The 14107-nt window shown below is 29.8% G+C and overlaps 2 protein-coding genes across 3 annotated transcripts; one reads left to right on the top strand and one right to left on the bottom strand.

Moving 5' to 3' along the window:
* The first annotated feature begins 397 nt into the window (after positions 1 to 397).
* Positions 398 to 3414, top strand: LOC116768664 (WW domain-containing oxidoreductase). Its single transcript, XM_032659441.2, has 7 exons — positions 398 to 623; positions 800 to 1037; positions 1435 to 1703; positions 2067 to 2246; positions 2323 to 2437; positions 2507 to 2647; positions 3029 to 3414. Exons 1-7 carry the CDS (start codon positions 535 to 537, stop codon positions 3260 to 3262), a joined length of 1266 nt encoding a protein of 421 aa, XP_032515332.2. The 5' UTR covers positions 398 to 534; the 3' UTR covers positions 3263 to 3414.
* An 855-nt stretch (positions 3415 to 4269) lies between these two features.
* Positions 4270 to 8732, bottom strand: LOC116768764 (synaptic vesicle glycoprotein 2B-like). Of its 2 annotated transcripts, XM_032659573.2 has the most exons (10): positions 8571 to 8732; positions 7687 to 7848; positions 7430 to 7592; positions 6799 to 6920; positions 6266 to 6504; positions 5752 to 5900; positions 5494 to 5599; positions 5049 to 5350; positions 4710 to 4837; positions 4270 to 4476 (listed from the first exon to the last, which is right to left on the bottom strand). In XM_032659573.2, exons 1-10 carry the CDS (start codon positions 8650 to 8652, stop codon positions 4406 to 4408), a joined length of 1524 nt encoding a protein of 507 aa, XP_032515464.2. In that variant the 5' UTR covers positions 8653 to 8732; the 3' UTR covers positions 4270 to 4405. The 2 variants fall into 2 exon arrangements, with proteins under 2 accessions (XP_032515464.2, XP_032515466.2); XM_032659575.2 differs by lacking the exon at positions 8571 to 8732 and having other exon boundaries at positions 7430 to 7605; positions 7687 to 7824.
* Positions 8733 to 14107: the final 5375 nt, after the last annotated feature.

Here is a 14107-nt window from a genome sequence, read left to right as displayed (position 1 = left end):
AGGTCTGTATGCAAAGAGAAAACATAACAAATTGATCTCATCAAACTAATATAAAAAATGTTTTATGAAATGTTGCAAATGCATTTCTACACCATTGAAAAAAGTGCCAAAAATATTTATTGCAATCATATTTTATTAATAACAATTCAATATTCTATAAAGGGCTTGGATTGATAGAATTTTAAAAGGAGAGTTGTATAATATTTAATTCAATAATACATATGTAATAAAATTAAGTCCTGAAATACACAGCTGTATGTTTGAAAAATTAATTTGAAATATATTAATTGCTAAGTACAATTAATATTTTTTGTTCACTTTTTTCTTTTCTATTTTGAACTTATTGAATTGTTTTATAGACTACAATATGAATAAACTGATGTCTTATTAGTTATTAGTTTTTGTCATTTGAAAATGTCATTCAAGTTTTAAAATGTTTTGGATAATAATTGAGTGAATGAGTTGATTTCAGATCATTAGTATACAACAAGAGATAAGATAATTGGGCTGGACGAACAACTTCATATAATAAAAATGCATAATTTAGATTCAGACAGTGAGGATGAACTACCTCCAGGTTGGGAGGAAAAGTCTACTGAGGATGGAAATGTATACTTTGTCAAGTGAGTATAAAATATATGCTTACTATATTATAAATAAAAAGAAACATTTTCGTTCGATTACAAATATGTATGCATGGCCTATATGGTATAACACATGGCCTTTGAATGATTAGATCATATGATTTTTATTTAAAATTGGTTGTAAAAGTAATATTTTTTCATTGTGACGTTTTCAGTTCGTGCAATAAGAAAACACAATGGACACATCCTCGAACCGGTTGTAAAAAAGTAATCCCAAAAGATTTGCCATTCGGTTGGAGTAAGACGGTTGATGAAAGTGGTAAGACACTATATGTTAATCAGGAAACCGGTAACAAGACATATGTGGACCCACGACTGGCCTTCTCGAAAGAAGAAAAAAAACATGTAAATGACTTTAGGCAGCGGTTTGATGGTTCTACCACAGCATTTCAGGTAGTTATTACTTATCAGATGTTATTTTAAAAACTACATACTCCCGATGTTTCGGTTACTTCGCAGCAACCATGATCATGGAGAGAGTAGATTTTTTTTAAGTAACAAAGTAATACATACTCGTAAAAGTCTTAAATCTCATCATATTTCTCATCAGTCAAGTTCTCACGGCATATTAGTTATGGCTTTTTCTTTTTTGAATTTATTTTAAGATGAATAAAAGTACTGTGTGAACAAGGGGGTAATGTTTAATTATATTAACAAATTATTTTTAATACTCTTTTGAAGTATTATATATCTTAATCATTGAAATTTCTCTTAGTTATTTAGTGCTCCCTTGACATGTATTGTTATTTTGGTATTATTATTAATAGATATAATTTATTTCTGATTACAGGTTCTACATGGAGTAGATTTATCAGGCAAATATGCTGTTATAACAGGATGTAATGCTGGTATAGGCTATGAAACTGCAAAGTCCCTAGCTAGACACGGCTGTAATATTTTATTTGCAAATCGTAATTTAGAAGCCACTCAAAAAGCCATTGAAGATATTGTAAAAGAAACAAATGTTTCCGAAGAAAATTTGAAGTCAATTCAATTGGATTTAAGCTCATTGAAAAGCGTGAAGAAGTGTGCCTTAGCTGTTAAAACCGTTTTTTCGGAGTAAGTTTTTTGTGATTTTCTAAACATATTTTTAGATAATCTCATCTAAGGCTATTTTTATAATTTAAGAGCGAAAAATGTTGTTAGCTCTATTAACACAAAATGTATAAATGTAGTATATATTTTTTGTATTCGGTATTTTAATAGGGTTTATAGTATGTTCATACAATGGTTATTCATAATATATTTTTTATTTCATCGTTGTAAGCATGTATGGTTTTAACAGAAATTTGTAATTCCCAACTATAATGACAATGGTTATAGAGAATCTTTTAAGAGACACACACATGTTTACTGAACTTAAAACAATGTTATTGTATTCACAATTTGTGTTTATAAATTCATACTGATTTGTTGTTCCAGTCACATTGATATGCTCATATTAAATGCTGGTGTCTTTGGTTTGCCATATGAAGAGACAGAAGACCAGCTAGATCGTACATTCCAAGTGAATCATCTCTCACACATGTACTTTGCTATGTTGTTGGAACCGTTGCTGAGAAAAGGCTCAAGGGTTATCTTTGTATCATCCGAGTCACATAGGTGAGATGCATTTTTCTTATAGCCGATCTGTTTGTAGCTAACATTGGTTATATATTTTCTTTATAATTGTTTTCAGAACAGCCAGCCTTAAAAATGTATTTGTAAAACAAAATTTAGCACATCCCAAAGAATCCTACAGCGCTATGACAGCATACGGAAATTCAAAACTTTATAATATTATAACTGCCAAGGTATTATTTTGTTTTTGTACAAATTGATAATGATAATAAATTGTAAATTAATTTAAATTTATCAAACAGATGTTAAGTGAAGAGTGGAAACAAAAGGGCATTGCTGTGAATTCTTTACATCCCGGCAACATGGTCTCAACGAATCTGCCAAAGAGTTGGTGGCTGTACCAAGTTTTATTTTTTATTGTTCGACCGTTTACCAAATCATTGGTCAGTTGGGTTTAAGTTAAATGTTTTCTATACTCTAATGATAATTTCTAGGAATGGATGGACCTATAAAACTATTCATATACTGAATTTTTGTTAGCATCTTATTGACTAGTTATTTTCTTTTAAATAATTTAATGTCACTGCAATGTCAATACATAATTAATGATTTGATTTTTAAAAGTCAATAAAATCATAAGATGCCAATGAATTTACAATGTACTGAATTTTATATTTCTTGATAAATTATTTATAAGGCTTCCTACACACGAACACATTTATGATTTTCCTTTATAAAAATAAAATAAATTTTTTTATGCTTTTTTAAATCTGGTGCCATTGAAGCCTTAGTGTATTCTATGTATCCAAATAACCTTATTTCAGCAACAAGCAGCGGCAACAACAGTGTATGTAGCTACAGCCTCCGAATTGGAAGGAGTCACAGGACTCTATTTCAACAACTGCTTCTATTGCGAAGAGTCGACTCTAGCCAGAGATAGAGATATATCTCACGAGGTCTTCTCTATATCCCTGAAGATGATCCAAGAGAGAATGGGTACTGAATATATAGAGGGGTTTGTACAGAAATATTGTACAGTCAAGAAGAATAGTGATTAAGAGGTTAAATATTGTGAAGGTATTTCACAAAGAGTTTATTTCAAGACAAAACCTCTATTTATAATATTAATACAAACAAAATATATTTGGTTAATGGTTATTATAAATAAATAATGGTAATGGATTTTTTATTAAAATGTTATTATTTGTTATTGAGTACTTTGATTTCTATTTTATTGTATATTATATACCATCTTCCAGTCTCTTAGTGATTTAATTCTTCTATACAAAATAGAATTAGTTAAGGGCGTCGTCAACCAATAGCCTAAGAGGGGGGAGGGGGGTTATAGGAACGAAAAGTATGAATTGTTGGTACAGTCGAGGACACATGCGGCTCTTCACTGATAATATGAGCCTTATAACTAACGCAGTTGTAATAAAAACGGTACAAAGTCAAATGTGTAAGCTCCACGAGTTCTTGACTGTAAAATAAATGAAACTTTTATAAGTTATTAGGTTTGGTAGAAAGAATAGAATAATAATGTTTTGCGAGTTCGAATTTGAATACAAAGTTTTTTTTTTTGCAGTTACAAGATTTACGTAAGGATGGTCGATAGAGATTATTTTTTCATTGGTTAGTTAAAACATATTCTTCGGGGGTTTTTGGAAACTTTCCGATCACATTTTTATGAAACTTTTATAAGTTCTAATGAATAAATTTTGTGTGTAATCTCATTATGGCCAGACCACTGACGCGACTTCACCCATAGATTTTGTCGTTAGAAATTTAGTCTCCTGAGTCTGCTAAGCTGTCTCTCTACCGTACACCTTGTTCGCGGAACAGCTATCCAAATTTTTAATGTTCCTTCCGTGTCGGAAAAGAAGGGTTTTGCCTCCTTTGCGACATCAACAGATGGCAAGTGACGCAAAACATACGCTCTCAAAACTCCGTTCCGCAGACATCGTTATTAATCTTGATTTTTTGTTTTATTTGCATCGTGTTTTTACTAAAGTTTTTTATAAACTTTAATAGATTAAATTGATAATAATAAAAAAATATGTTTGTTTTATAGAATTTTATGTAAACATTAAAATAATACATAAATATTTTTATCTTAATCTTATCTATTTAAATTGAATGAAAATGATGTATAATGATGAGCTTTGGTATAATTAAGATAATATAATGTTTTCTTGAGAGTTTCAAAGGGCAGTCATCAAGTTCTTTGGTTTTGATTTTGATGTTGGAAGCAAAAAGGAGAGGAAACCGCACACTGGAAAAAAAACATACTTTGTATATATTGCATTAAAACTATTTTGATAGAAACTAGTACGCTTATTTTTTAAGCCATATAAACTTATTTAGCACCTCAGGCCCTTTATAAATATATTTGCAATACAGTCTAACATATTGTGAAAAAATTGAAATAAATTATTAATATACCACTTCTTCATTACGAACATTTTTTTTAGGGTTATCCTAAGACAATCACAGATCCATACTTACATACTAAAAGACCTCCGAACAAATAAAAAGTGACTTCACATGCCGCGTTGATGAGAAGTCCAGCGACATTAGTGCCGACTATAGAACCAGTCCGTCCGACCATCATCGATAGACTTATAGCCATTCCTCTATTAAAAGTTTAAGTATTTTTATGAGTTGAGAATATTTACTAACCAAGCAAGAAAATGACACTTATATTTCGTATAATTATTAAAAATGTTATGGTTTTATCAATTAAATAAACATTAATGTTAAAATTATTAATATTAATGTTAAAATAATGACATAATTCTAAATATTAAGGGTAATCGTTATATAATAAATTTTAATTTTGAGCACCTTAAATGTGTAGGAAAGATTTCCACTGCGTATGAATTTATAGGTCCAATAGCCAAGCCAGTTATTGGCACGGACGAAAGCAGTACGGCGAACACCATATTTTCGGTAACAAAGTTATTTAATATACAAAATACTCCAATAATTATATAGACCGATATCAATAACGCTTTTTTGCCGATGAATTTCACTGTACTACTGATGCCTAACGCGATCAGAGCGCAAGATATGTTTGCGATTGTGTTGATTTTAAACGTTATTGGATCAATGGAGTCATCGCATTCACCAGTTACTGAACCCAACGTCTGGAAATGAAAAATAACAATAAAATTATAAATCATAATCATGGTAAAATTAACTAATACATACCTTTCAAGTTAGTCTAGTTTGTATTATCGCGTTAGGCTTATGTAGGTAGTTGTTGTCTGACTCAACAGTACCTACCTACCTCGTTTAATCGCTGCCTTATAACGCCGCAAGCCGTCAAACCAACGCTTTTTCCAGAGAACACGCGGTTTAAAACGTCCGGCAGCCACATGTAAAGTCCATTTAAGCTAAAAAATGGTTTGATTTATTGAACTTGGAAACTGATCTATGGTCTCTTAAAATTTAACAAACCTCCTTCAAATAGGTGCGCATGTCATATTTTCGAATTACGTAGGTACTTAGATATTGTAAAATCTCAGTTTAATAATAGTCAACTTACGTTGCAAATATTCCAAAAAACAGTACGCCATTAAGACACAACCATTTTAAATATGGCGGTTTCAATAATGGCAGTGATTGTTTCTTTAGGGAAAGCAGGAACGATTGACTGCCGTCTGATTTCTGATCTGGCAATTTGAGTCTTTTAACCTGAAAGAACACATAATTATTAATAACGATTATATATCAAAAAAATATTGTATGTATTTAATATTTTTCAATTCCAAGCTAAATTTCATTAATGAAACATTTAAATGAAACTTAGTATTTCGGATAACTACGCGTTACTTATTGAACTGTGAATATGATAGTTTCAGCTCGTCTGCCCGTGATCACGGTTGCTGACAACTATCGAATCGTCCCAAAATATAGAAATAAAATAATGAAAAAACGAATAGTTATTCAAAAAACTTAGTTTCATTTAAATGTGTACTCTAGTAGTTTTACATATTATTAGTCAAACATTTTTACATTGGTACTGAGTAGTAGCATATTTAATTATTCAATAATATTACTGGATAGTCACTGGCTTCGTTGCCTTTATTTCTCGCATATATCGTTTGAAGTACTCGTAATGATTCATCGTGTTTTCCTTGTGACATTAGATATTTGGGGCTCTCTGGACCGAAACTCATTATTATAGCACTAATAATGAAAAATGACGAATACAAAGCGGCCAGAAGTCTCCACGGACGATAATAGTACAACCCGAAGTCCTTTCGGAAATCAAGCGGCAGTACTCCCCATGCCAATACTGGAATTGCAGATAAGATTTATAAATAATACTTGAAGAATTGTCTTTTGCAAGAGATTTTTAAAAGATGAGAAACAATTTTGTTTGTATAGTTGTGGAATGACTTTCGACAAGAACCGTATTGCGTCCAGGCATTAAATACTTTCATTAAGGAAAAAGGTGTCCATATTTATATTATCATATAAATATAGACACCAGATATTTCATCAAGAAGAACACTCGTATTTTTGAAACTTGTCATTATACCTTATCATTCAAGTTTCCTTATTCCAATTTATCTCTACAGATACTTACAAGGTACAACAGCGGATCCGGTAATCTGCATCGCGTTTGTAATAGACAATGTTATATCTCTGTATCTCTTCGGTAAAATTTCTCCTATGAAACTATATGGCACTGCAGCCGGGCAAGCAATACTGGAACAGAATTTATTATGTACTTTAAAATTTATCCTTTAATTCTGTTATTATTGGTTTGAAGTTTCTTAAATTCTTTAAAGATATTTTCAAGTTGCTCAGTTTTTTTTGTACAGCAACAACAGTCGCAGTAAGGAAACCTACAGTTAGTAACAGTATAATAATAAAAGAAGCTAACATTGTAGCCACATATTATAATATTTTTTTATCACTTTATAGTAGAGAAAAAAAATATGCTAATCTTTTTTTATTGTGATATGATTCATTGTCAAGGATTTCAACGATTTCCCCCATAAAGACTTCAATAAATAGATATAAAAGCTATCCACATTTTGCAAGATATATAATAAGTATATTTTGATTATTACTTGTTTATTAAAGAAATATTTTATATCATAAAATAAATTACAGTCGAAAGGGCTTATACGTAAACAAGATTCAGATAAAGATACACAAAGATAAAGCGGTTATTACAATTAAAAAAACAATTGAAATTGAGTTTTACGTACCACAAGGATGACAAAAATTTAAATATGGTAAAACTAATGATCTCGGGCATGAACGATGCTGCGAGGCCGAATATTCCTGCTGCTAGTGAACTGTAAATCACCATATATTTTCTTCCCCTGGTATCAGTTAAGTAACCCCAAACAAATGACGTCACAACCACACCTAGAACAAAAACCTTTCTTAAAGTTTTGTTAATGTACCTCAGTTATGAGCAGAATTATATAAATTAAAAGAAAAACTAAATTGGCGTTCCTACCAATATACGGGATGGAACCAATGACTCCTCTTTGTGAATCTGTCATTTGTAAATCGCATTTTGCTGCTGGAAGTATGAAGGAGTATCCGGTGGGTTCTATGATTGCTGCTATCAGAAATAGAGCTAATGCCAAGCTGTATTTTATGTTGTACCAACCTAAGCCTGTAAAAAATTTCGCATAGTTTACACGGCTACACACCTAAGTTAAATTAAATTATTAATTATAAATAACGATATAAATTTACTCATCTTCAACCTTAATGCCGGTTAGTTCTCATACTCGCATATAATTAACGCTCGTGGATTTCTTTGTAAATATCATAACAGACTTATTCTACATAAACCCTTGTTGTTATGAAACTATAGAAATATACATTAATTTTGTATAAAAATTTTGTTGTATATCAGCGACGTATATTTCCATGCAATATGTGTAATAATTAAAAAAATAATGATTTTTTAAATAGTTTAAACTTAAATAGATCCTATTTTATTGTTAGTAGGGTCGAAATTAAACCGCTTGTATTTTGTTTAACATTAAATGGGTCATCTGAGTATTTATTTTTATTGCAATTTTATAAAATCAAATTTGTTATCTTAGATTAATGATTGCTATCTTATTACAGAGAAATAACACAAATGTTTTTCTTTGCACTCAAAATTTATTTCAAAAATCTTTGACTAATAAATGTTCATCAATAAAACGTTTATTATTATTCAGTAAACATTTATTTGACCCTCGTTTTGTTTTCAATATACGTTTGCTTATTATCATGTTCAATAAAAATATTTTTCATGTAAATTAAAAAACTAATGTAAATATATATATGTATGTATGTATGGTGTAAACATTTTGGAAACAAAAATCAACGTTAATCACTAACCGGCGATGTCCAAAGCTTGATCCAAATCAATTTCATTATCACTGTGAATATTCTGTGAAACCGTGCTAATTTTTGTCACCATATTACACTGATAATTTTATAGCGACGGTCTTAATTAGCTGATAGTGACGCGACCGTCTCACAGAGCCGACTGTTTTGAATATTTTACAATCGCTTATATAAACCCTATATAATTACCTTCCTACTGAGCGTCCGTGATAGCGAAATTTATAATTGAGAATTAATAATCCAAACGGTACCCTCAATTTCTTTTTATAACAATAATAAATAATTTATGTGCACGCAAATAAAGGGCAGGAGTGCTGTCATACTAGTAGCCGGTTGATATTGAATATCGACTGTTCTTCTTTAATAATAGATTTTAATATCGTTGGTGCAAAAAGTTCTTTCTATTTAGCAAGTCTTTAGTATAAAAAAAATATAAGGTTAGTTTTTAATCTGTGATGGATAATTTGTTTAATTGCCTCGTTTATTGATTAATTAAGGAAAATGATGTTTTTTGTTAAGTTTTAAAACCTTAGACTCGAGTTTCGATTATAGTTCGGATTTTTTTTATTAAGGTTTGCATAAATTCTAGTAAATTAATTCTTCCTTTTAGAGTTACTATTTATATTAAAGGAATTTTACTCAAAAACAAACTGCGCAAAAAATTTGTTTGTATTATTTTGTGCAACGGTTATTTATATGATTAAATTGAAAAAGATCAAATTTTATATCATTACATCTGTTACTGCTTACTATGCTCTCAATATTTTTTTCTGAGGAAAGACATTTTCAAAAAACAAAATTATTTTCCTTCCATATGTTAAGCATTGAAAGTAGTTATAATCAATTTTTTGGATATGTTGTAATTTTCCTGTATTTGTAATATTGACAACATGTATGTATAATGTATGTAGGTACGAAGATTTTTTTTAAATTAAAAAACAACACATAAAGGAATAAGCCCTTATGTTAGGCATCCTATATACCTAAAGTAATTCCTGTTGTTAGAGAACGGATAGGTTCAGCTTTTTCTTCAAAAGTTTAGCGAATGTGAATTTAATTTGAAATATATAAGCAATGAGAGCACAGAAAACCTAAAGTTAATATAATTTTATTTAAAGATTGTTCTAAAAGTAGCGACGTCTGGTGATGAAATAGCAAAACCATTTTCCTTTTCTTTTCCTGAATCGGGTTTTGTTTCACCACGCTTCATTGCTGGGGACGCGAGGTATTGTAATGATTGTTGTATTTAATATTTATATATAAAAACTAGCTTTGAAGATTAAGAGGAAATAATTATCCGAGGTCTTACGTCTCTCGTCCGATCTTTAAACTTTATATGGACACAATTCGATAAGAAACTGTACATATGACACGAGGAATAAAGATGTACGTAGTTATATATTTATTATATACATTCATATAAATTTATTTTCTTAAACTAGGCCTTGTCCATATTTATCTCACGCCTGACTCGTGGATATTACTCATATCTTCGTATTACATAGTTTCAAGATAATATATATATATATATAGTTACTTAAAATTACGTAGTTCAAACCCTGTTTATGTAAATCATATCTCAACAAAAAAAGTTTTGCTTAGATTTAATTGATTCGTTTGTGGTACATTGTATTTCATATGATAACTTTATATATATTTAATTTAAAAAGTAATTTGTGAAATATTATTATAGCATAGTAAATGCATAAAATGAAAGAACTTTAAAAAAATTATTTAGTCTCCTTGGCACATAATAATATTTTTTTTTGCGCTTTCCATTAAGATAACATTTTCTTCCTGCTTTACAAAATAATGAAAGAATATTTTTTTTATGATAATTTTGAAATTTATACAATGTAAATGTAAATTAAACGAAATGTTTTTTTTTAAACATGTATTCTTTTCATTCTTGTTTTTTAATACATTTGGAATTAAAGGGTGCGGAAGCAACAAATAGTATGCTTTCATATTTTTATTGAGTAATATCATATGTAAAAATACATAATTTACGAATTCTATCAAATTATTGGCTATTTTAGATATAGAATCAAAATGTTTGAGGGAAATTGATCAACAATTCTTGTATCATAGCGGAAGCCTTATTTGAAATGTTTAAAAAAATGTTGTGAGATTGATAAATCCTTTCATATATGTATTCAAATAAACATAACTATTTGAGAACGCCTATAATTTTATATTTTATCGTTTCATAAAACTGAGTATTGTTTATAAATTTACTCTCTTTCGCGTCTCTTATCACACTGGGTAGGAATAGGATAACGGTTATAAATTATAAGGAATTTATCAGTTACAACATGAATCTGCACATATAATAAAATTACTTTTATCATACTTTGCATAAATAACGTTAAGTCCATGTATAAAACATAAATCCTTTTTTTTTGTCTATTTCTCTATCGCTTTTTTTATTTTTAATCTTTCAAGCTACTTTGATCATCTTTGAGAGAATTGACTTTAAATTTAGTTTTTAATTACACACGTATTTGTACAGAATAAATCTTCAATGACTTAATAAACAGGCAGTTAGCGGACGATTCGTCAGAAATAAGAAAAAGTGCTTTTTATTTTCGCACAAACCTTACATGTAGGAAAGATAATGAATTTTTGCAAAATTATCAGAAATACGTTCGGCATTGAAAAAAACGTGTAAAAAAATTTGCTGTACCATTTCAGTAACCTTTACTTTCTTTCATAAAATAATGTTCATTTTAATTCGTATGAGACGAAACCTCTCAGCATTCCATGGATTCACCGTGCGGGTGTCGGGTCCATCGCGTTGCAGGGAGAGCCTCAATAGTGTCTGGGACTTGCGACTCAGGTGTAGGTTTATGGGGCCCCTACAGGTTATAGGGTCCGGTCTGGACGCCATCGCACAAATATCCTCTAGGATTTTATATTGCTTCTCATACGTATCCATCACTATAGTCCAATTCGAAACCGCTTTAATAATAGAGTAAGGCTTGACGTTTGATTTTGTAGCCCATATATCATTAACTAGCATTAGAAAGTTACACCATTTTGGCGCGAATAGCATTAATTCATGTTGTTTTTTTTTTTTGTTTAATGCTGTTAGCCCTACGGCTTTTACAGGTTCACCGGAAGAGGATTCAGGTCGTCGAGGTCACCGGAATTCATGTTGTATCGACCCGAACGCATTATCTAAGTCTATCCAACAAATTGTAATTTGCCTCTCGCTCTTTCTAGCACCTTTTAAGCTCTCCGACAACAAAATCTTGTGATCTAGGCATCCAGAAATGCCGGGTAAAAAACCCTTCTGGTGGTTTGGCTTAAAATACCGGTTGATAAGCATGAATCGCGTCATTCTCGTTTGTAAAACTTAAACTAGTTTATGTAAGAAATTTATACGAAAAATGATCTTAATTTTTAAATAAAATATTATGATGCTGGGAATATATTTTTATATTTTAGAAATTAAATTTGTTTATATATTAATTCAGTTTGTGTACTAGCTTTCTTAAAAACACTTTTTATGTAACATAGATACGATTATATTTAATGCCTCGATCCATGTGTTTTTAGATTATTTTTTTGTTTCAAGTTAAAAAATTGCAAAGAGAGATCCTGTTAACTAAATGCATTTTATTGTATATATCGGTAAACTAATTAAATTACCTATTGCCACATTCTTAGAGATTTGGTTAATTATTACAATATTTACTTCTTCATTATTCCAAACATTTTAATACCTTATAACGTGATATAATTTACTTCTTTATCACAGTGGATCTCGTATTTAGGTGTAACAATTTATTGACACACCTAAATAATTTTATCAATGAAAGGCAATCGATAGATTATAAAAAAATGCTATGAAATACTTTTTGGACATTATAATTGTTTGGAATAAAACAAAGATTTTTTTCGTATCGGAGTTGACTGACTTTCTTTATATTATAAATCATTACATCAGCTAGTAAAGAGACAGTGCAAACGAGTCACAACTAGTGTCAGAAATTAGCTGAAAGAATCACAGAGATCGACTAAAATTATAAAAAAATATTTTGATGAATATTCCGTTGATTGGAATGGAAAACATTGGTTATACAATTAATGTTGTATAATCTTGAATCCTTTTAATGTTTTACAAACAAGAACAATGCAATAAAAATAATACATACGTTGATAGTGCCATAATTATGATAGCAATCTTTTACTTATCTTAGTAAACATAGTTAGATGTTAATGTGTACGTCTTTTCAGACTTGTAGCTTTTATGCCCATTTAATTGAACAAAAATAAATTATAGCTTGCTTTAAATATATTTTCATGAATTGACCTTAATGACTTCTCTATGATAATGTTGAAGTTACTCTATTCTTAAATGTAAATATTAATTTCTGCTTTTCAATCTTTTTGTTTTGAATATGGCCTTCATCTGTACGGATCCCAACAAGACGTGCACAGTAAATTCCGTCAGTGTCATTTAGACACGATCCGGGATGAACTAATGAATGTAATAAAATTTAACAGCTTCGAGTGAAGTCACAATAAGGAACTCTGTTAGTAGATCTAATACGCCACATTTCAATATGGCCAATATAAAAATATTTGTTTTGATAATATCACTGTTGCTGTAAATTAGATATTAGATTAGATCTCCACATATTAAAACGTTAGAACTATTCCTAAAGGAAGTGTTTGTTGATTCGTTATATCGTTTATACAAAATAATTCTACTATCTACCTTCCTGATATGAATCACGATTTTGAAATACAATTATAATATTAGGTGTTATATCGGAGGACTTTCAAAAGGGATGTTTGATTCCTGCCAAATTGTCTGTTTTCTCAATGGTAATTCCTTTAGTCCATAAATACTTTATTACCTAACTGAGTCATGTTGTATTGGTACCTGAAGCATAATTTTTCCTACTATATATACTTTACTTGTACAACTCGTATGATTGTTGGGACCGGCTTTTCTGCAAGTGACATAATTTTATCTTAAATAAACAACCATCTTGATGTTTCCTCAATTCAATGTCAAATTTAATATGACATTGGTGGATTACTGTGCACGTTATCTCAAGGATATTGCATACTTAAACCTGTTACTATAATTTGAGAGTTAAATTTAAGTTAGTTAAGAGAAACACTGGAGATAGTTAAAGAGAAGACAACTTTTTAAAGTATATAAAGTTGTTTGAAACTAGCATCTTAACTGCGAGCTATTTACAACAAATATCACTAAAACAATTAAAAAACAAAAATAACGAAGTTTTAATCCAATAAATGAGATTGTGCATTTCTTATCTATATTTGAATGGCATTAAAATTTTACGATGTAATAACTAGTATTACTTACAGCGTCGTAGGAAACAAAGGAATATCTGGAAAATATGTATCAAAAGTAATGAACGGTGTTATACAGATTATGGAAATATATAATAAGAGCCATTTTATGACTAACTTAAAACAATATGAAAGCCCAAAGGCCTGAATATAGCCTTATTTCTTTTTCTAGTACTAAAAATGAAACTGTGTCG

The sequence above is a fragment of the Danaus plexippus genome, chromosome 4 (genome assembly GCF_018135715.1).
Source record: "Danaus plexippus chromosome 4, MEX_DaPlex, whole genome shotgun sequence".
In the NCBI taxonomy this organism is placed as follows: Eukaryota; Metazoa; Arthropoda; class Insecta; order Lepidoptera; family Nymphalidae; genus Danaus; species Danaus plexippus.
Note: the sequence above shows the minus strand (reverse complement) of the source record. Positions and strands in the feature narration are given on the sequence as shown.

Excerpts from the sequence above, each read along its gene's own strand:
- LOC116768764 (XM_032659573.2), bottom strand. The coding sequence starts at position 8,652 with ATGGTGACAAAAATTAGCACGGTTTCACAGAATATTCACAGTGATAAT. Across the intron at positions 7,593-7,686 it reads TGGTTCCATCCCGTATATTG|GTGTGGTTGTGACGTCATTT; the intron begins GTAGGAACGCCA and ends TTTTTGTTCTAG. Across the intron at positions 5,901-6,265 it reads ACGAAGCCAGTGACTATCCA|GTTAAAAGACTCAAATTGCC; the intron begins GTAATATTATTG and ends GTGTTCTTTCAG.
- LOC116768664 (XM_032659441.2), top strand. The coding sequence starts at position 535 with ATGCATAATTTAGATTCAGACAGTGAGGATGAACTACCTCCAGGTTGG. Across the intron at positions 1,038-1,434 it reads GTTCTACCACAGCATTTCAG|GTTCTACATGGAGTAGATTT; the intron begins GTAGTTATTACT and ends TTCTGATTACAG. Across the intron at positions 2,648-3,028 it reads GACCGTTTACCAAATCATTG|CAACAAGCAGCGGCAACAAC; the intron begins GTCAGTTGGGTT and ends ACCTTATTTCAG.